This window comes from Sceloporus occidentalis, unplaced genomic scaffold, assembly GCF_023333645.1.
Source record: "Sceloporus occidentalis isolate IW3139 unplaced genomic scaffold, rSceOcc1.0.p SCAF_3, whole genome shotgun sequence".
NCBI lineage: Eukaryota > Metazoa > Chordata > Lepidosauria > Squamata > Phrynosomatidae > Sceloporus > Sceloporus occidentalis.
The window spans coordinates 87,987,396-88,009,588 of NW_028316983.1; the positions used below are offsets into that span (position 1 = coordinate 87,987,396).

The window sequence follows — 22,193 nt, forward strand, 5'->3', positions numbered from 1 at the left end:
TTATTTTTCTTAGAAGAAAATGTAAGAATTAGTTACCATACTTGCAAATAAGACTAATGTCTTCAAAGTTTAGAATGAATTAAATGTGAAACTGGCATTTTAAAGAGTGGTTGAAGTATAAAATTAGCATTGTCACTAATAACCTTATAATGGCTGAAATTTAGTAAGGCAGTTAGAAATGTATAACCTTGAGTTACAGATCCATAACTGATCCATTTCATAAGCACTGTACTGTATAGTCATACAATTGTGGCAGTATTGCCATAATTGTGAATGCCCTCCCAAACCTACTTTACCAGGCAGGAGCCACACCAAAAAATGGAAATCTGTTCAGATGGCATTTGAGATGCACAATGATGGCATTTCTAGCCCTCTCCAGCTAGCTAGTGAAGCTGCAACAAGGAATTGTACCAGGGATCCTGCTTCTATTATTATTATTATTATTATTATTATTATTATTATTATTATTATTAATATAGCGCTGTAGATTTACACAGTGCTGAACATACAAACAATAAAATTGATAAATATGAAACCTGCCAATGGCGTACATTCTAAAAAATACATATAAAACAATAGATAATACAAGATAGATAAAAAAGCAGACAACAAATTAAAAAGATCAAATAACAAATCAAATATCAGATTTCAGATAACAATCGGATAAACAATCACACAATGCCTGGGAATGCTTTTCTGAACAATATAGTCTTCAACTCAGTTTTGAACCTGGTTAAAGAAGGGATGATTCGGGCCCTTGGGGGAAGGAGGTTCCAGGAGTGAGGGGCAGCAAGGGAGAAGGAACGAATCTGGGACGGGGCAGTGGAAATCCTAGGCTGGGACAGCAGACCTTGACTACCAGAACGGAGGGTACAAGTGGGAATGTGAGGAGAAAGAAGTTCAGATAAATAAGGAGGGGGCAGTCCATGCAGGGCTTTAAAATTCAACAACAGGAGCTTATACTGAATACGGAATGGGAAGGGAAGCCAGTGAAGGGATGGTAATAGAGGAGAAACATGGTCAAAGTGGCACAAGATCATATTGCAATGGCTGTGCTACACTCTATGCTTGATATAGATGCCAAATATTCCTGCACAAACTATGGACCATGTTGTTTAGCCCTAAGGGCATAACTATCCTATATCCGTATCACAATGCGTTAACATTAGTAAAACAAAGCATTAAATTTAACTTAGTCCTATCTAGAATTGGTTGTTGTGCACATTCAAGTCATTTCTGAAGGCGAACCTGTTGTGGGGTTTTCTTGGCAGGATTTGTTCAGAGGAGGTTTGCCACTGCCTTCCCCTGAGACTGAGAGCATGTGACTTGCCCAAGATTATCCAATGGGTTTCATGGCCAAGCTGGGACTCAAACCTTGGTCTCAAGAGTCATAATTGAACACTCAAGCCAATAAATACATTGAAATCATTTGCACTCAAGCAGGTTTAATAAACCAAGATTCAGGTCAGAATTAGGAAGTGCAGGAAGAACTGAGCATTCCATGGATTTTAGAATTCCCCCCCTTTTTGTTGTTGTTGTTGAAGTTGTTGAAGTAACATATACATTACAGTCCAAGGTAAATTGTGATGGTGGGGCTAAATAAGTAGCTACTGTTTATCTCTTTTTCATGCATCTGAGTATAGGATGTTAAAAGAAGTGAATCCAATGGCATGTTAAAGAAAATGGCTGGAGATCATCCTATTTGGCAGAATGTGTTCTTGGACTAGGTGCTTTATGATTACTCAGTAGCATTTATAGAGAAATGTAGAAAAAACAGCAGACATTTACAATAGAATTACTGTCCTCTACTAAATGTATAACTAGTGTAGGAAAAACATTTATCTCCTTCCTGTCTTTAGGCCTAGATTCTGTGTTCATTACACTTTAAGGAGCAGGCCAATATAGCAGTACAGTTTCACCATCCTGTAGTGGACCAGACATTTCTGAAAACTACACAAATAATCTCTTTAACCAGGATGAAGGTCTCCTAGCCTTGCCTGTCACCTCACTTATGTTTTCTAGTCTTGTTTTGTCCTTTTGAGCTATGATTCTTGTGGAGTAACCACATTTTTTTTCTCCATCACTCTGGTTTTACATTAAAGAAAAGTTTTGTGTGATGTTGTAATAAAGCACCTTTTGTCTTTGAGTAGCAATCACCAACAAGGGCAGTAATACTAAGCAGCAATCTGGACTTTCAAATAGCTCCCTTGACACTGCAGCTGCTCAGGGAACTACTTCACAACAAACAGTGGAAAACTATTTCAGCTATTCACCGCAGTATGGGGATTACACACAGGTATGTGGCTTACATATGACTTCACTGCAGGTGGTGGTTATGCACTGTTTTTGAACACAATTTAGTGTAATTAAAATTATGTTGTTGTTCTCTTGTTTAAAAAGAAAAGGACATGGAGTGAAGCACTTCTAATCTGAATCCTTCTGTATACTAGAGGAACTCTATAAATGGTAGAATTCAAAGATATAGCTGTGTTGGTATATAGAGAAATCTTGCAGCACATTTGAGACTAACTAAAGAAAGAAGTTGGCAGCATGAGCTTTCGTAGACATAAGTCTGAGGAAGTAGACTTAAGTCTACGAAAGTTCATGCTGCCAACTTCTTTAGTTAGTCTCAAAGGTGCTACAAAATGTTATTTATCTATCTGTATTTTGCCTCTTTTATTTCTAGGTCACATGAATTTTCTGTCTTCCTAATTATCTAGTTTCTTATTTTAGAAAGATGTGGACAGCAAGTTTCTGTAGGTGTTATATAAAGAGAAATACATCATACAATTAGCTTGTTTTTCCATGAATGTTAGTTCTGTGGTTAACAGCTTTTCCTGCAGTGCAGCTGAGGCATGCAAAGAAACTTGGAACAGCTCTGTTGAAGGGCTGGGAGGACCTGATTTAGCAGTTAAAACCATAACTCAAACAAAAGGAAATAAAGAGAATCAGAGATCAATTGGTCTTATATTCAGGGTTATAGGTGATATTCTGTAAAGCACCAGCAGCCTGGGACAGGGTACTCCTCATGGTTACAAAAGCTTCATAACTTGTACAACAACAAAAGCAATGTTACTCATCACTGATAGCTATTTACAAGCTTGGTTTCTAAGTGACATTTTTCTGTCTGATGACTGGAAAATATACACAATCAGAGGAAGACAACTTTTCAGTGACTTTTATGGGAATGCTGGGTTTGCATCACTGCACATAGTCTGTCTTAATCCCATCCTGATGCCCCCAGGGCCCTACTTATTGAGGGATGCAACTTGAATGAAACAAAATAAGGTTGTGGGACTGCATAGGTTGGTAACACCAGCCCCTATTGTAGCACACCACCTCTAAGTTCCCTGGAGAAATGTCTGTTTGGTGTTGTTTTCTTCAAAAAAGGCAAAAAAGAATATACAGGAAATTACTGTGCTGCATTAGTGCGAATCCACCATTCCCATAAAAGTCAGTGAAAGGTTGCCTTCCTTTGATGGCGAGAGTGCTGTGGATGTCATTTATCTGGATTTCAGCAAAATATTTAATAAGGTTCCTCATGACATTTTGATTAGTAAACTGACTAAATATGAAATAGCTGGAAACCTCATCAGCTGGATCCATAATCGGTTGGAAAACTGCTCAAAGAATTGTCATCAGTGGCTGTGCTTCAGATTGAAAAGCGATCTCAAGCGGAGCACCCCAGGGTTATGCCCTGGGGCCAATGCTCTTTAATATTTTTATCAATGATTTAGATGATGTGGTGGGGGGAATCTTTATCAGATTTGGAGATATGAACAGAATTCAAAAAGACCTAGATAAGTGAGAAAATTGGGCTGAAATTAATAAAATGAAATTCAAAGAGACAAATGCAAACTTCTGCATTTAGGTCACAAAAGCCAAATGTGCAGGTAGGAGGATACTTGGCTCAGCAGTACTACATGTGAAAAGGACCATGGGATTGTTGTTGATCGTAAATTGGACATGAAAATAATACTATTTTAGCCCGCAATAATAGTAAGCATAGTTTACAAGTCAAGGGGAGTAATAGTCCCACTATATTCTGTGCTGGTCATACGTCATCTGGAGTACTACAGTATGTTCAGTTTTGGGTGCCTCATTTTAAGAAAGATATAGACAAGTTGGAGTGGGTTTAGAGAAGGGTGACAAGGATGATAGGAGGTATGGGGAACAAAACATATGAGGAGAGGTTGAAAAAATCGGCCTTGTTCAGTTTGATGAAGAGAAGATTGAGGGGGGTGACATGAGTGCAGTTTTTGAATACCTCAAGGACTGTCACAAAAAGGGTGCAGGCATGTTTTCTGCTGCCTCTGAAACTAGGTCTGATGGTTTTAAGTTACAGGAGGGTAGATTTTGATTGAACATTAAAAGGAATTATAAATATTTAAAAAAATCTTGACAGTGAGAGCAGTTCAGTGGAACTGGGATGAGGAGGAGAGGAGCTCAGGCATGCCCAGGGCCAAACGCCAGAACTCTCTCTCTGCTGCTGGACTCCTCTCAGAGCAGGTGTGGTGGAGGGTTTTTGTAGTCTCAGGCTGAGTTTGGAGGACCCACACTGCCTCTAGTTCCGAGGACTGGGATGAGGAGGAGGGGAGCTCAGGTGTGCCCAGGGCCAAATGCCAGAACTCTCTCTCTGCTGCTGGGCTCCTCTCAGAGCAGGTGTGGTGGAGGGTTTTTGTAGTCTCAGGCTGAGTTTGGAGGACCCACACTGCCTCTAGCTCCATGGAATTTTGTAATCGTGCTGGCCAATTGGCCGTAACAATAATAATAATAAAGTTCAGTGGAACCAATTTTTTAGAGATGTGTGATGTGGTTTCCTCTCCTGGATATCTCAGAGGCTGGACAACTACCTACTGGGGATGCTCTAGCTGGAGATCCTCCATTGAGCAGGGGGGTTGGAGCTGATGGCCCATATGGCCCATTCTATGATTCTTTGATCCCCACTTACTGGGAAGCAGCCATTATGATCAATGGGGTCTGTTCTCCTGTTGATCAGGAAGCATCTGACTGACAATCCCCTCCCCTCCCATGAGCAATCTCTGGTGCTACAACCAGAACTAGAGTCACAATTCCTCCTTATCCCATAGATTGCTCAAATGAGGAGGGGTAGGACCATCAGCCAGCTACTTCCCACTTGATGGGAACAGGGTTGTCAGTCATATGGGCTGCTCCCCGATAGGTGGAGATTTAAAGCCACAGAATGCCACTTCATCTGATGGCCTGTAGCTTCATAAGTTGCAAAGTGTTCTTTCTCTCTAGAAAGCATTTATAGCATGAGAGTGCTGTCTCCATTCAGGGGAATACTTAAGCTGTTGGTTTGGAGGGAACTGTTCCATCAACGTTAATTCTGCAGGGAATGAATTCAGACTTACTTACTGTTAGTAATTTATGGAGCTTCATTTTGAGGGAAATGTTGACTTTGATGTACTCGATGAAAGAAGAGTGTGCATGTAGGACAGGGGAGTGTATATCATTTATTTGAATATGTATTTGTTTTGGAAAGTATGCACTGTTTTAAGGGCCTGTATTGATGATTAAAGGCTTGTATTGATGGTAGATCAGGTGAAATTTGCTTTGCCTTCTGCAGGATTCTCTCCAGCAGTGGTATCAACAGTACGCTCAGGCATATCATACCATTCAGTCTAGAGTAGGAGAATTAGAAAATGATGGCTCAGAGGTGAGTTCTTTATTTATCTTATTATTTTTTAAATGTATTTTAACCTACATCCTATATTCAGCAAATTAATAAATAAGGCCATATTTTGAAATACAATCAAAACATACATACGTATATAATGCCAAAGGTGTTTCAGTAAGCATTTTTAGGACCTTTGTATAAAATAGAGTCAGCTCTTTGTATTTGTGGATTTTTTTATTCTTGTATTCAACTATCAATACTTTGAAAATATTTGCCATTTTATATAAGGGACACCATTTTACTATGCCATTGTATTTAATGGGACTTGAGTATTCATGGAGGGGGTCCTGGAACCAAACCACAATGGATATCAAGATTCAATATACACCGATGAAGGAATGAAGCAGTAACAGTTACTAACTGACTGTACATAGCAATACATTCAGCAAACATCTTAAAGAATAATTTACAATACGAATCAGAAAACCCTAAATTTTCTGCATATATAACTTTGTGATTGAAAATGTCTAAAAATTAAACTTCTACCAGTAGGCATACTGTCAATGGCATAATAGTGTATCCTTTGTGTTTATGATAATTGTATAACAGAGATGAGATCTTGCATTGGAAGATGTAGATACAGAGACATGAATGCATCCCTCAAAAAATTTTACAGTTTTAAGCTGTGCACCCCAACAACATGGCTATTTCCAGGTTGCTGGAGAGTGGTGAATAGCAAGTAGAGATCTGTAGTACACCCACCTTCTTTCTGGTACAGTAATTTGTAAATGTCTGCGTTCAGGTGGCTGCTTGGCTTAAAAAATAGGTAATTGTGATGATGTAATGACTGCAGAAGTGAACTGTAATGTCATAATTCAGATATATGATATCGCATTTGCTAAACAGGGTTGTCGTGTGCCTTCAAATCATTTCTGACTTAGGGCCACCCTAAGGCAAACCTGTCATAGGAGTTCTTGGCAGAATTTGTTCAGAGAAGGTTTGCCATTGCCTTCCTGAGGTTCAGAGAGTCTGACTTGCCTCCCAGTGTGCTTCCGTGGCTGAGTGGGAATTCAAAACCTGGTCTCCCAATGTCCTAGTCCAACACTGAAAGCACTACCCTATGCTGACTTGCTGAACAGGATGCCAGCTGAGTTTTCAGAAGGAAGTCATTACCACATCCTAGTCTTGATGAGCAAAGAACAAAGATATAATTCTGAACACTAAAGTGAGGAGCATGCCATCACCATGTACAGATGTGAGAGCTGGACAGTGAAGCAGCAGATAGGAAGAAGATAAACTCCTTTGAATTGTCATCCTGGAGAAGAGTGCCGAGGTACCATGGATGGCTAAGACATCAAACAAATGGGTTCTAGAACAGATCAAGCCTGAACTCAAGCCTGAAGCCAGGATGACTAAATTGAGGCTGTCCTACTTTGGCCACATGAGAAAGCATGCATTAGAAAAGACAATAATGCTAGGAAAGGTAGAAGGCAGCAGAAAGAGAGGAAGACTGCACATCAGATGGATAGACTCAATCAGAGAAGCCACAGACCTGAGCCTGCAAGACCTGAGCAGAGCAACGGATGACAGAGGATCTTGGAGATGTCTCATCCACAAGGTTGCAGTGAACAACAACCAAGTCTTGACGATTTAAGCTAGACACACCTGTAGTGCTTATAGAGCCAGGGTTGTATAATTGGTAGAATGTAAGAGTTCCAGGAAGACTTGAGTTCTAGTTTCTTCCTCAACCACAAAACCTGTTGGTGGCATTGGGCTAGCCATTGTATATGAATTTGATTTCTCTCATTTGATTGTTGTGGCAGGATATAAATGTGATTAAAAACTATTTACACCAGAAGGAAAAATGAGTAATCAGGACAGTTGATGTAAGGTTTGACACATTAATACCTTCATCAGCTTGCTCACTTATGCCCAAATCAGTGAAAGGGAAATCTAGGGAGTCTTGCATTGTGACCATACTATCTTAATACTATGAGCAGAAATACACATAATTAAAATACACATAATATTCAAAAGCATTTTTGGTAAGATCATCAAATGTTTCAACATCAAAAAAAAATTAAAGGATTAAATTTAACCAGTTTCCTTACCATTTGGTTTACAACACCAGATTTATGCTTGGTTGCATTTGAGTAAGATGTCTGACCAAAACAATGTTGCTGTTAGTCATTCCCCACTAACAGGATACACAAGATACCAAAGGACATTTCTGGAGAACCTATGGATTCAGGGCTTCTGTTTATCATTTTCAATAATCTAGATACTCTATTCTATGTGTTACAGCTATTCATTTTCCCCGCCATTTCTGCTTGATTGTGTTGGCAACATATGTATGTATAAAACCTATTTATTTATTTATTGCATGTAGGAATCTGATGGTGCACTTTATGGTGACTACAGTACCTATTTACAAGTCATGCCTTCATATTATACTACAGCCCAAGGATCCTTCCCTCCAGGCATCTTGCCACTTACACCTCAAAATCCATTGAAGGTAAAGGGGGGAAAAGAATGCACATGTGGTGGTTTTGAATCATACAGTACTCATGAGGGACAACCAGCCTTTCAATATTAGACCTTGCCTATTTTAATAATAATAATAATAATAATAATAAATTTTATTTCTACCCCGCCCTTCCAAGAAATGATCAGGGCGGCTTACAAAGTTATAAAAAACATTACAATACAGGTAAAATTCAATCAACAGTTAAAAACCATTATTACAAAAACCGGAACAGGAAGACGATAAGTAAAAGATACATCTATCAGGGGCAATAGAAAAATGCAAAACAATCATCAATCCAGGGTCAGAGGAAAAAAAGGGGCAGGAGAAATAGACAAACAATTTAAGGTGGGAAGGCCAGCCGAAATAGATATGTTTTCAGCTGTTTTTTAAAAACATCTAACGAGGCGGCGGAGCGAAGCTCTGCAGGGAGCTTATTCCAAAGTACAGGGGCAGCGGTGGTAAAAGCCCTCTGTGAGGTTCGGGTCAGATTGGACCTGGGAACCTCCAACAAGTTGGTCCCAGAGGTTCTGAGTGTGCGGGGTGGATTGTGTGGGGAGAGGCGGTCCTCCAAGTACCCTGGGCCCAAGCCATTTAGGGCTTTATAGGTCAAAACCAACACCTTGTATTGAGCCCGGAAGCGAAATAAATTTTAATCTATAAATGAGGTGTGGGGTAGCCACAGCTCTTTAAACTCCTTCAATGCCTGGCATGACAAGAGGGTGTAACAAGTGTAATAGGTTTTCTGAATTCCTGCCATCTGTATGAATGCAAATCTTACAGGAACTAATATTTTGAAAGGTTGGGTGCTCTTCCTTATTCCTAATTAAGCAGCAGTGATGTGCTGCCTCATTTCTTCTTAAAATGTGCTATCACTGTTTGTTCAGAAAATGTATAAAACTGTAGAGATCTCTTTGGTGTGCAACTTGTCTTCATTTGCTTGCTGATGGAAGAATTACAGAGCCACTGGCTTCAACCCACCAACATAAGCCTCTCACAAATAGAAGGCCTCATTTTGCCATTAAGGAGGCAAATGAAGGAAGAGAATGCAATACTTGCCATTTGCTATCCATTTTCTGAAAACCTGCCCCCTGGAATAGAGAAGGAAGTTGCACTAGGGGCTTAAGGGAGGGAGAGGAATCCACACACAAACGCACACATGCCTCTGTCTCTTTCCACTGCAAGTGTTCCCAATGCATCTCTCCACAAGGAGAGAGAAAAACCCTGCTGGACCCAACTCCTTACCTTTTCTTTTCTTTCTTTCTTTCTTTTTTCTTCTTTTTTTGAGATTGCTGGGTGGTGCAGAATAAAAAGTTAAGAGGGAAAATAGAATGCTACAGCACCTTTAAAACTGATTTATTTCAGCATGAACTTTCATGGATTTGAATTCACAGTAATCATATACAATTAGTGTATATGAAAAAGTGGATTTAAATCCATAAAAACTCATGCTAAAATAAATTAGTCTCTAAAGTCTGGCAAGATTATTTCCCCATCCACCTTTTTGATGTTGTAAACAACAGACTAATACATGTAATGTTTATAATTCTTAGATGGCACCAATCAGAAATGAGAAGCGGGGCTCTTCATACCTCATCACCACTCCAGAAGATAGCCCAGTGGACTACGTTGGCCAACACGCTCAGGGCTCAGGAATGCATTATGCAGAACTGTATCTTAAAAGAAAACGTGTTTATTGAGATCAGTATCATACTTGTAGACAAAGCCACTTCATACTATTCTTGTCAACCATTTCTTTCACTTTTAATAAGTACTGTAGATATTTTTTTTTTAAAAAAATCTATATAGGAAGTTAATTTTTCTAAGTAAATTTATGTGTAATAAGCACAGGGGAATGGCCGTTACTCCCCAAACTAGTTTCTATTTGCTGGATGACAGTTACGTTTCTTGAAGAAATGGCAGCTTTGTGGGTTAAGAATTTCTATCAAAGCAATAAAAAAATGGGGAGAGAAAATGTTCTTGTTATCTTTCTGGGAACTTGCAGTGATAGTCTTAACAAAACAATTATGTTTGTGTGATTTAAAAAACTTTTCAAGGATTAAGATTCTTGGCTGCAAACTATTCATGTTTAATTCTTTCTTTTGATATCTGACAATAGTAATATCCCCTTATTGATTTTAATGGGGCTTGCATGCTGGATTACAGCCCAGAGAATGTATTACTACTTGGAATACAAGCACTACAGTTCAGTCTAGTTGAAGTTACAAAACAAGTAGCAGCCATAGCTCTTACAATGGTAGAATGTTACAAACATATAATCAAATATCTATTTTATTAAACGAACAGATTACTCAAATATAATGCTGATAATACGTGTCTGTATGACAACATTTCTATGCAAATGAAGTTGATACTCATTTGGTGTTTATTAATTTGGCCCACTATTTTCCTTCCCTTCTAAATTTAAGAACAATATTCATAAATTTTTTCAAAGTGTGCATGAGTTTCTATTTAGTGTCCAGTCTAAATAAATGCTTTGTAATGATTTGCATTTAGCTTTTCAGGTTATAGTTTCTCACAGCCCATTACTACACACTGTTCTTGGTTTTTGTTGTTGCCACCAACTTGAAAACTGCATAGCATTTCATTCATTACACTGCTGTGGCAATTCATGTTTGCTTCCTGGAGTGATGCTTTCTGTATTTGTACTGTATTTTAGCTAATGTTGGTTCTTAACTTATTTCTAACTAGAACTGGTTGCAGAAAACCATGTTTTTATCACTGTGAATCAGTGTATCTGCAGTGGCCAGTAGAACCTTCACCCCAGACCAATTACACTCATGGTTTAATGGTTCCTGAACTGAAAAAACAGGCCCACTCAAAAGAAAGGCTGGATGAAATGTAGTAGAATTTATCCAATTCAATTAATGCTTAAGCATTAATAAAATTGAATTGAATAGAATTTAAAAAAATACTGTAGTTCTCATTATCCCATCTGATGGATTATATGGCTTAATTGTGATTAGGACGCTGTACTGTAGACTCGTATTGTTCACAAGTAACAGCTGCCTCTGACACTCATAATTAGAGACATCTTCTGTTATTTTGATCTGAGTATTTTAGACTTATTCCCACTGAATTTTGTTCTGAACAATGGACCTCTTGGTAAATAAACTAGAAAGTGACTTCATTATGTTCCATAGTATTGGTGATCTTGTGCCCCTGAAGGAACAGCTAAATCTTTTCTTCCTTTACCTATGCTTGGTTATGGACCTTGCTGTTATGAAGCTCCTTCATTAGTATGGACAAGATGGAAAAAGGAGTTATAGTAAGGAAGTTGGTGATTCCTCAGGAAGAATTACATGGAGCCTTTCTGTGAATACCTAGAATGCTCACACAGCCAGGAAACAGATCCATAAGGAAGGTTTTTCACTTTCATTTAAACCAGGTAATGGTAGAACAGAGGACAGAAAAGTGAAACCCATTATGTGTGTATCTCCACTCATGTTTCATACCTCTTCAGGGAAAGATGAATGTTAAATGATCTTATCACTCTTTGCTTGAAGAACTGGCTGGGTGGAAATGCCATGTATTACATAACTTAAAACTAAAATAGGAAGATGCAGGAAAGCAGCTATGGAAAGTTAGGCAGATGTAGAAGACACAAAAGAGTGTGGGGTCAGCAATGTTACCTAGTTGCTTGGACAGGATTTTTTAAAAAAAGTTATTAAACATACATGGATTAAAAGCTTTATTTTTTTAATAAAGAATAACAAAGTGCATATACAGCAAAAAAACAGGCAATATTGAAAAATGGCTCTAGATTGATTCTAATTTGATAGTGGATACTGGATTAAATTTTATATTATTGCAATTCCTCAAATGCAGTATTTCACTTTAGAAAACAAAGGTCTCTGTCTGAACGGCAATTTTTATAAACAGTGTCCAACTTATTACTTCACCAGTAAAAGGCTAGCAAATTTACAGAAAGGAGTAGAACTCACATAGTAATGGCCACACTTGAGAATTTTTATAGGAAGTTCTTTATGGTATAATGTACTCATTGTTTCTGTCACTATCGCCTATTCTGTCTGTTGTAACCTCCTACACCAGTGATGGTGAACCTTTTACAGACTGAGTGCCCAAACTGCAACCCAGACCCCACTTATTTGCAAAGTGCCATGTCCCTCTGGCTTTCTAGTAAGAAACTCTGGCAAACTCTGTGATAGGGTAACAGCATGTGTGCCCACAGAGAGGACTCTGAGTGCCACCTCTGGCACGCATGCCATAGGTTCGCCATCACTGTCCTACACTGTATGCTGGAATCTAGAATGAAATCAGTTTGCAGCAACGGCATCTGCATGCATCAGCCTTACTAGAACAGTGTTTATGATTTCAAAAAAGAGTTTTAACGCTACCACTCTCCTTTATTATTTTAGTTTGATAATCTGCTACATAACAACCCAAAATGATGTGTTGCAGAAGGGTTAAAGTATTCGCTTTACATATTATTCAGTGCTCTTTTCAATGAATACCCTTTTTATTCTCATGCCTGGTGACCAACCTTGGATGTATACAAGGTATACATATTAAAATCTTAGAACAGTCACTCTAACTGAGCATATCATAATTTTGTCAGGAAACATTACTTGTTGTAATGGTCCCTATGTATACAAGTGAAGGTGTAGTTTCCTTAGACTGACCTCCCCACCAGCAGGATGAGCATGTCAAATTCAGGTTATAGTACTGTACATCTCATTACATGCCCTGTAACAGACTTATTGGGCAACTCTTAAAATGATAGAATTATTAGAGATTTGGGGCAACAGAGTATAAATCTCCCTTTTGAAGAGACAGCATCAGTAAAAAAAACAAAAACACACACAACAAAACAACATACTACCAGCTGTTTATAAATGCAACATATATGCCCACAAAGGCAACAATCCAAAATATGATGCAAGAATAGTGGTGGTTTTGAAGGGGGGGGGGGAGTTCAATTTATTTTTAATAGCTGTCATGTCCCCCTAATAAAAAGTGCTTTTGAAAGTTAACACAGGTTTGCTTTAAGACATGGAGCCACTGATATTTAAGAAACAACAGATCTTTAGCCCCTTCGGTTGTATGGCTATACTCAAGTAGTTGTATGGCTTTTAGGATCCCATTCAAAAAAGTCATCTACCATTCTTGCATAATAGTCACATTAAAGGCTACCATGAATTTTGAAGGTAATTTTAGATACATATTTTGGCAAAAGAACTAATGTTAACATATTTCAGTCTTTATTCACTGTGCCATGATGCTGATTCTTCTGGTATTTTTTTTAATCCAACATGATTCAAATAGTGCACAGGCAAATTACTAAAAACCCTTGTATTAAGGCAACAGTTCTCAATTTATGCTGACAGAGAGAATAACATCCACAATGCCAACTGGAACCATCAGTCACATCTCTAAGAAATAGAACCCTAACAAATTGTTAGACCAGAATGTCGACCAGTGAACGGCTGAACAATGATTTTTTTACTTCTTGGATCCTTCTGGAACAGAAACACTTGGGAGAAAAGTTGCTCCTTTAAACACAGCATTACCAAAGTACAAAATTACAATGGGTAATAAAAGACCTTATATATACTTTTCAAATATTTAATGATAACAGTATAAAAATGTTGGATTACATCTTCTTCATAACTTCTTCAAATCCTTGAATCAGATTGTGGAACGTTGTCCTCTCACCTGGGTCATTTTCCCAACATCTCCTCATCAACTGGTTAACCTGGTAAACCAAATGCAGGCAGGTATGGTTAAAAACAGGTCAAGGTCTTACTTGAAGCTGGCAGAATGTAAAGTTCCATTTGTTTACTTAACGTGGTAAGGGAGGGTGAAGGTGAGTGAAGTGTTACCCATTGTGGGGGATGTGTCCTCTGGAGGACACTGAAAAAACCAATTACAGTCGCCCCTCCCAACTCATGGGGGATACGTTCTGGACCCACCCCCCGGCAAAAATGGTGACTTGCACATATGTGAGTCCCACAGAGAATAATGGTGCCTGTGGAGTACATGCAGGCACACATGCCCATTTTAAAGATAGCAGTTTGTCCCTCCTGTGAAGAGCAAGTCCACAGACTCCCAAGTCCTCGCATATGGAGGGACGACTGTACTCGAAAATTTGTATTAGCTCAAAGGTAGGGACTGGGAGTAGACAGCCCACTGGATCTTTTATCAGCTATACCAAGTCCAGATTCACAGAATTCCTGAAGCAGATTTGCAAGTAACAATAAGAATTTTATTAATAGGCATTAAAAGGCAAAATATGAACTTACATACACACTGGAGAAGCTAAAGGAATCAAGGGATTCAAAGAGGGACAGGACAGCAGTGAGGCTCCCCTCACAGTTACATATGACCCCTGAGATTATCTGGTGGCTGGGGGTCCTCAATGAAATGTTGTACTCTCCATGGCGGGGGGTGGGGGGTGGGCAAGCTTGCAGAGGAATTTAGCCAGAATGACCGGTAGAAATTCTGCCCAGTGGCTGACTGAGCCAAAGATTGAAGCAAAATGGTCCAGTATGTATGTCCCATTTCCACCTTGGGAATAATCCCAAGAGCAAATGGTTGGGAAATGACTTTAGCATTGTTTTTCCGGGTGGGAACAATAAGACGCAACCAAACAGAGAAGGGTGATAAACGGGCCATTACCAAAACTGATAAGACTTAACGTACAGTATTGCCAAGGCTTTGGTTATCTAGGAGGATCTTAGCCCCTTCTTTTGTCCCAGATCCCCTTCAATGTGATTGATTCAATCAGCCTGGTGCCCGCAACTCCAATCCTGCTAGCCTTGCCTGGAATTTTCTACCTAGACTCATGGCTTTCACATGGGTGTGTGTGTGTGTGTGTGTGATATTTTTGATATCAAAGTAATGGGGTACCCCTGAGAGGACCCATGTAACAGAAGGTCAAGAAAAAGGGAGACTGAAGGTGGCCAGGCCACTGATGGTGCCAGAGACCTCTCCCAGAGCAAGACTTAGGGCAGTGATGGCAAACCTATGGCACGTGTGCTAGAGGTGGCACTTAGAGCCCTCTCTGTGGGCACATGTGCCGTCGCCCCAGCTCAGGGTTTACCAGAGTTTGTTACTAGAAAGCCAGAGGGACCCGGCACTTTGCAATAAATAAGTGGGTTCTGGGTTGCAGTTTGGGCACTCGGCCTCTAAAAGTTTCACCATCACTGACTTAGGGCAATCAGTGGCTGTTTCAGCTAAGGGTGCATCCATGAGCCATTGCACAGCCTGGCAAAATTTATGCAAGAAGGTACTGGATATCTCCTTACAACATGCTGAAAAAAGTAGTCTATTACAGAATCAGTTAAAGATTGCCTCTTCCTCCTTTTGCCATGGGAGCTCCAGCTAACGGAAATCAGTTCCACACAATGTGTTAACCTTTTATTAGATCCAGACCTTCAATATGTGTCACAAGTCCAAAATACACTGTGGAAGTCATCCAGTTTGAGACTGCTTGAACAAACAAACAAACAAGCTTCATTTATATACCGTTTCATACCGCCTAAGCAGTGTCTAAGCGGTTTACAACTGTAAGCTAACTGCCCTGGTTTGGTGCTAGGGAATCCTGGGTACTGTAGTTTACTGTGGCACCAGAGCTCTCTGACAGAGAAGGTTAAATGTCTCACAAAACCACAGTTCCAAGAATTTCCTAGCACTGAGCCAGGGTAGTTAATGCGGTCTCAAACTGGATTATTTCTGCAGTGTGTTTTGGACCACAGAGTGAAGACACAGGTACTAACAGCTGGCCAATCTCAAAGGGGACCCCTCCCCTTTCATATACTTAATACTTCAAACGTATGTTGTGATAATACATATGATACTAATGCTTACCCCTGTCTGATAAGCAGGGGGAAGGGGATTTCCCAACCAGGATATATTTAGACATGGGATTTTCCCTTGTGTATGTTGTTAGTACTTGGGGTTTGAGGGCTTCTGGAAACTAGAAATTCTCCCCAAGTCTCATTCTGCTTAGGAATTTCCTAAAATTCAAGAGTGCTTCTCTTAAATGTGCCTGGTGCTCAGGGACTGTGAACAACTCTGGAACCTTATCAAGTCAGCCTTTAGGGAAGGAGCGAAAATTGTATAGTCCTCTAATTTTTAACCTCTTACCTCTTCTGGGCAATTTTTGGGACATGGCAAACGTTTGCCTTCTCCTAATTTTCGCACAAGCCGTGTGACTGTCATCTGACCATGAGTTGGCCCAATCATCTTTAAGAACTCCTGTAAAATGATGAAAACACATGTTTAATTTCCTGTTAGCAGAAGAGGGATTGAGAAAGCTCCCCATGCTTTAAAACTCAATAATGGGGGAAAGTTGGGAGCTTTGTGTGCAGATTCTGAATGGTAAATAAAGGTGTTTCAAAGTCCAATGAAAAGAAAAATGTGGCACTGAGGCAGAGGGTCACACTGAGTAAAATGCAAAAAAGTAAGCATTTCCTCAAATGTTGGTACACAGCAAGGGAGCAGGAGCACTCAAAAAAATTGAGAGTAAGAACTCAAGCTCAAATTTTAACTTATTGAGTGAATTTGTCCTCCTGTTACTTGCTCAACTACTGTGAAACATTAGAAAGGCTAGAATCCTGTAGCTGTACAATGCTGATCTAAGACTTCATTATGCTGGTTTAGCCCACTTTTTTTCAGAGTTGTGCAGCAGAACTGAGGGGAAGGCAGAAAAGGCTATTTTGTCACTGTCCAGAGACAGATTTGTGCAGAACAAGTAATTTTTCAAGAGAGCCTTCCTAGAGCTCTTTTCGCTTTGAAGATCCACATGCAATCCAGGCACTGTGGAGACAAAGGTGCGTTACAGATCGCCCAAAAGCGGGTGGTCTGCCGCCACCGCCATTAGCTGCGCGAGAAGCCCCAGCGGCCAGACCACGAGGCTTCCCGGCGCAGCTAAAAAGAAGCGCTGAAATGGGGCTTCTTCTTGCCATCCAGAAGTGGCACCGCAAGGTGCTAGTCACACACTCATGGCGTCACTTCCGCCGCGCGGCGTCCGGACGCTGTGCGTCTGAGACATCAGGATGGCGGCCCCTGTGTGGACAGGCACCGCCATTTAGTACGTGCTCCGCGCGTGCTAGGGTCGGGGGCCATTAGGAAGGTAAGACCCTTCCTAACCCTAGCACGCCCCTTCCTAACCCTAGCACGTGCAGAGTGCGTACTTTTTGGCGGTCTGTAACGCGCCAAAGTTACACAAAGGTCAGAAACTTCTTGGGATATGGACAAAGTGGCCTTTTCTGCTTTTCCCTGCTACTGCACCCATATTCTTTTTACTCCTGCTGCTGCACCTTGCCTACACAACTGTCATTATGATGGTCCACAGAATCTTTACACACACTGTGTTTGATGTGTAGAGTTGGCACTAAACCTTTGGAACAGGAGCCAATCCTATTTGTATATCATAATAAAAATAATGCAATATGAATGGGCAATATCTGGGGATAATCTTCCATGTATTGCTTTCAGTGGGATAAAGAAATACAATATTCTTCCTCAGCTAGTTAACTAGGTGTAAGTGGATTGCAACAAAAGAGTGCTGGCCTAATTTCCCTAGCAACAAGGATGTGTTCCCTTATCACTGCTCCAACATCAAACCCCCTTGGAAACAGTTGTGCACCAATTTAAAAAGGGATGCAACCTCTCCTTTTTAAAATAAGAAGCACAATTTCTCTCAAGTGCATGGGACACAAAACACATTTCACTTTCAATTTAGGTCTGGGTTACTTTTTAAGTATGAGACTTCTGTCTTGCCTCTTTTTGAAAGAACCTCCCAAGACAATGCATACTGCTGTACCAAAATATTGGAGCAGGGCCTATTCATTTAAACTAAGTTAGTTAGTTCAGCTAAATAAATTATACTACCACTAGAGAATGTGGCAGCACTGGATTGGTGATATCCTTTTGCTGCTCCTTAACACATACTGATTGTTTGCAGGTTACAAAATTATTCAATATTAGTCACTTTCTGAAGCAGATGGTAGTAATAGCAAATTGTACGCAATAAGCCTTTCTTTTATTCCAAGTTCAGATTCAAGCAATACACTCAAGTCCAACCTTGGGTAACCTCAGCTATTTTTATTACAGGCACAGCTTTGTAAGAACATGAGAAAAATAAGAATATTGCCACTGAAATAATATTTACAGCTTCTAAGATATCCAAATAATGTACATGGAGCCATCTTTCATCCTCACAATTTAAATAAATACAGTAGTTTCAAAAATGTATTGGGGCTCTATGTATAAAGAAATATTAGTCTTGTGTTCCTTCTTTCATTTTATTTAAACCCATCTAAGTAGGCACAATATAACTACTTTGAAAATCAAGTATCTCCACTGGGAAACCTTCATAGTCAGTTATTCACTTTGGATGTATTAATTCTGCAGTATGGCAACAGCTCCGGACACAATTTTATTATTCCTGTTTCAAAAAGGACCCTAAATTATGTCAATATACAGAATGTTCAGTGGAAGTAATGTTTCTTTTCACAACTACTTACTGCCATAGGACTGCATTCAGGATCACAATATGTCAATAGTTCATAGAGGGTCACTCCAAAAGACCAAACATCTGAAGCAATATAAAATTTGCTCTGCAGCAAGCATTCTGGGGCATACCTGGAGACACATAAAAGTTCCATTACTTCTTTTAGCAAATCTGCTACACAAAATGGCCTAAATCCTGTTGTTAATCCTGATCAGAATAGACCCATTCAATCAATGGGATTTACCTATGTGTGGATTTACTTACGTGTGGATTCACCATTTAATGATTGATTGATTAGATCTAGTCTAGTTGGAGTAATTTAATTTAGTTGGAGTACATCTCAACTTTATATTGTGAAATATGGAGTTCTGGTTAGTGGTGTTAATGCTTACACAGACACACTAGCATCACTCTAAATTAACTTATAAATTTAAGCACACACACACACACCCATACCCATTGAGGGAAGGGAGACAAAAGAAAAAAAATGAAAACATTAGAAATAAGACATAATTGATAATGGCAGAGCATGTAAAGCAAAGAGATTAGGGAAAGTGTTTCCAAGAGATGAGAACTACGGGCCAATGCCCTAATGCGTGGACCAGTAATAGGGAATATATGGCCCTCTATTATGTTGTTGGATTCCAGTTCCTGTTGGTTGCATCTGGCAAGACATGTGGCCATGGATGGTGGAAAATGTAGTCCAACAATGTGTGGAGAGCCACCCCTTCACCATCCCTAGACTACACACTAATGAAATGTGATATATATGAATGTATTAAAGCAATACTTTACATTGTCATGGATGTTCATGGAAATAAACACCAATGAGACTGAATCCAAGACAGGAATAGACAATACAACTACCTATCCTTAGGACCAACTCTCATGAACAAGTAATTTTTGAAGGAGCTCTTGTGGTGCAGTGGTTAAATGCTGGTACTGCAGCCACAACGTTGTAAATTCAATCCAAGGTTCACCCAGCCTTCTATCCTTCTGCAGGTCGGTAAAATGAGTACCCAGCTTGCTGGGAGAAATTGGCTTACACATTGTAAACCACTTAGGGAGTGCTAGTTCATTGATAAGTGGTATAGAAATCTACTTGCTATTACTTTATTGCAGGAGTCGGCAACCCCTGGCCCGCAAGCCTGATCCGGCCCACGGAGGCGGCAGGACCGGCCCCTGCTCGCTCCTGCCGCCGATTGCCGCCGCCGCTCCAGGTGCCATTTTGTTCTTTAAAATTGCGGCGAAAGGTTGCGCGAAACTTTACCACCATTTTAAAGAACAAAATGGCAGCACCCATCTAGGAGGCCCAGTGTGCTCGCTGGAGCCCTGTTCGAGGGCTCCAGGGTCGCACCGGCCCTCCAAATGGGCGCCGCCCTCCTCCTCCTCCCTCCTGGCTCCACCCTCCTCCCTCCTGGCTCCACCCTTCTCCTCCCTATAAAATGGAAGAGCGGGGTGGGGGGGGGGAGAAGAAGGAGGAGGCAGAGAGAGAGAGAGACACACACACAGAGACCCAGACCCGGACCCAGAGCCACGCGAGAGGTTGGTTCATTGGGGGAGGGGGGTTATCGGAAGCTTACACCTACTACCTGTGCCTTTCTGGGTTGAGACAGTGTGCATGCATTTCCCCTGTTTTGTGGCCTTCTGGTAGCTTCCATGCTTGCAAATATTGTTATTATTATGCTTATCCTTTGGTATTCTCTTTGCAAAAATCCCTCCACATGGCCTGCTTGCTCCTTTGTGGTTTGAGACAATGTGCATGCATTTCCCCTATTTTGTGGCCTTCTGGTAGCTTCCATGCTTGCAAATATTGTTATTATTATGCTTATTTAATTTTTTAGAAAATAATTTAATTATTTATTTTTGGGCTTTGGCCAAAGGAAGGGACCGAGGAGGAGAGGCCAGGCACACGCCTCCTTCTCCTTGCGGGGCTTCGGTGGAAGCTCCGCCCCCGGCATGCGGCTCCACCCCCAGAGGGAGGAAGTTCTGCCCAGCATGTGGCTCCGTCCCAGAGGGTGGAAGCTCCACCCAGCGTGTGGCTCCGCCTCGGAGGGTGGAAGCTGTACCCCCCGGTTTCGGCCCCCCCAGATGTCTGAGGGACAGCAACCCGGCCCCCAGCTCAAAAAGGTTGCCTACCCCTGCTTTATTGCTATTTTTACCATAAATACAGCTTCACTGATTAACACAGGATGGCAGTTGTATAGACTCGGTTTGAAAGTATCTGAATAATCCACAGTAATATAGAGAATGATGCATGCAGTTTTAGGTACCACCTCATTTTTATCTCTTGCAGCAAAAGCTTTCTATATTCTTATACTGTCAGTACATCTCTTACCAGAACACAGGACTGTCTCGGTCATCATTGACTTTGTAGTATTCCTTATCAGTCTGAATTGCTTTGGTTAGCCCAAAGTCCCCAATCTTTACTCTCTGTTCACTTTCAACAAGAACATTCCGTGCTGCTAAATCTCGATGGACATACTGGCAAGATCCCAAATAGTCCATTCCCTGAAAGTGGAGAAAACACATACTGTACAAAACTTTATCATTTGTTTCATTTTCTTGTAATTATTAAGTTTCAAACTCAAACAGCACTGAAGGATTTATTACAAAATATAACAATAAATCCTGTTTTTTAAAAAGTTTACTAAGGATAAAAAATGCATACATAGAAAAACATACAAGACAAACAAAGAAATACAACTATGAAGTACAAAAATTACACATCGGTCCTTGCTCATTTCTATACAGGCTTCTAATCTGTTATCAGTTCCAGTACAATATGATGTATGACAATCTCTTAATAGGTTTTCATTGGTCTAAATAAGGGGAGGTTGAAGCCTAAACAAAAAGCGTCTTAATGATATCAATAATTACATAAATCACTTAAAATTGTACCAAATATAGAATATCCAAAGAACTCAGGGTCTTATGTGAAGTCGAAGGCCATCCATAGTTTTTTGTGGCTTTTTCGGGCTATGTGGCCATGTTCTAGAAGAGTTTCTTCCTGACGTTTTGCCAGCATCTGTGGCTGGGTCCTATGACAGGTCTAACTTGGAAAATTAAATTTTTAGTTTTCCTTTTTTTTCTTCATATAATCAAGCAGAGGGCTCCAGGTTTTCTTATTTTCTTCCCAATCGAAGTCTTCTACTAAACAGGTAGGTTTGTCCATCTCAACAAGACTGATTAGTCTATTTAACGATTCCTGAGTATCCTGAAGCTCTTTCTTCTTCCAATATTTGGCAAATACTAATCTTGCAGTCATGGACATATAAAATAAAATTTTCCCATATTTCTTTTCTAATTGGCTGTGCATAACCATACTTAACAAAAAGAATTTTGGGTCAAAATTTAAATTGCAATTTAAGATTTCCTTCATTAATCCCAGGGGTAGGCAACCTTTTTGAGCCGGGGGCCGGGTTTCTGTCCCTCAGACAACTGGGGGGCCGAAGCCGGGGGGTGGAGCTTCCACCCTCCGGGGGCAGTGCCACACACTGGGGGTGGAGCTTCCACCCTCCAGGGGC

At 40.3% G+C, this 22,193-nt stretch overlaps 2 protein-coding genes across 7 annotated transcripts in view; one reads left to right on the forward strand and one right to left on the reverse strand.

Moving 5' to 3' along the window:
* RAVER2 (ribonucleoprotein, PTB binding 2) overlaps nt 1-12,735 on the forward strand; it is a 57,780-nt gene extending 45,045 nt beyond the window's left edge. Inside the window, exons 11-14 of the mRNA XM_089515354.1 lie at nt 2,151-2,296; nt 5,591-5,680; nt 8,031-8,156; nt 9,719-12,735. Of these exons, the coding sequence (XP_089371480.1) occupies nt 2,151-2,296; nt 5,591-5,680; nt 8,031-8,156; nt 9,719-9,865 (509 nt within the window). The 3' untranslated portion in view covers nt 9,866-12,735. The remainder of the gene's footprint in view (nt 1-2,150; nt 2,297-5,590; nt 5,681-8,030; nt 8,157-9,718) is intronic.
* LOC149316385 (tyrosine-protein kinase JAK1-like) overlaps nt 11,860-22,193 on the reverse strand; it is a 75,711-nt gene continuing 65,377 nt past the window's right edge. For all 6 annotated transcript variants that reach the window (XM_089515349.1, XM_089515352.1, XM_089515348.1 and 3 more), the window contains 4 exons: nt 21,005-21,177; nt 18,680-18,797; nt 16,296-16,406; nt 11,860-13,902 (listed from right to left, as the gene is read on the reverse strand). In XM_089515349.1, coding sequence (XP_089371475.1) covers nt 13,801-13,902; nt 16,296-16,406; nt 18,680-18,797; nt 21,005-21,177 — 504 coding nt within the window. In that variant the 3' untranslated portion in view covers nt 11,860-13,800. The remainder of the gene's footprint in view (nt 13,903-16,295; nt 16,407-18,679; nt 18,798-21,004; nt 21,178-22,193) is intronic.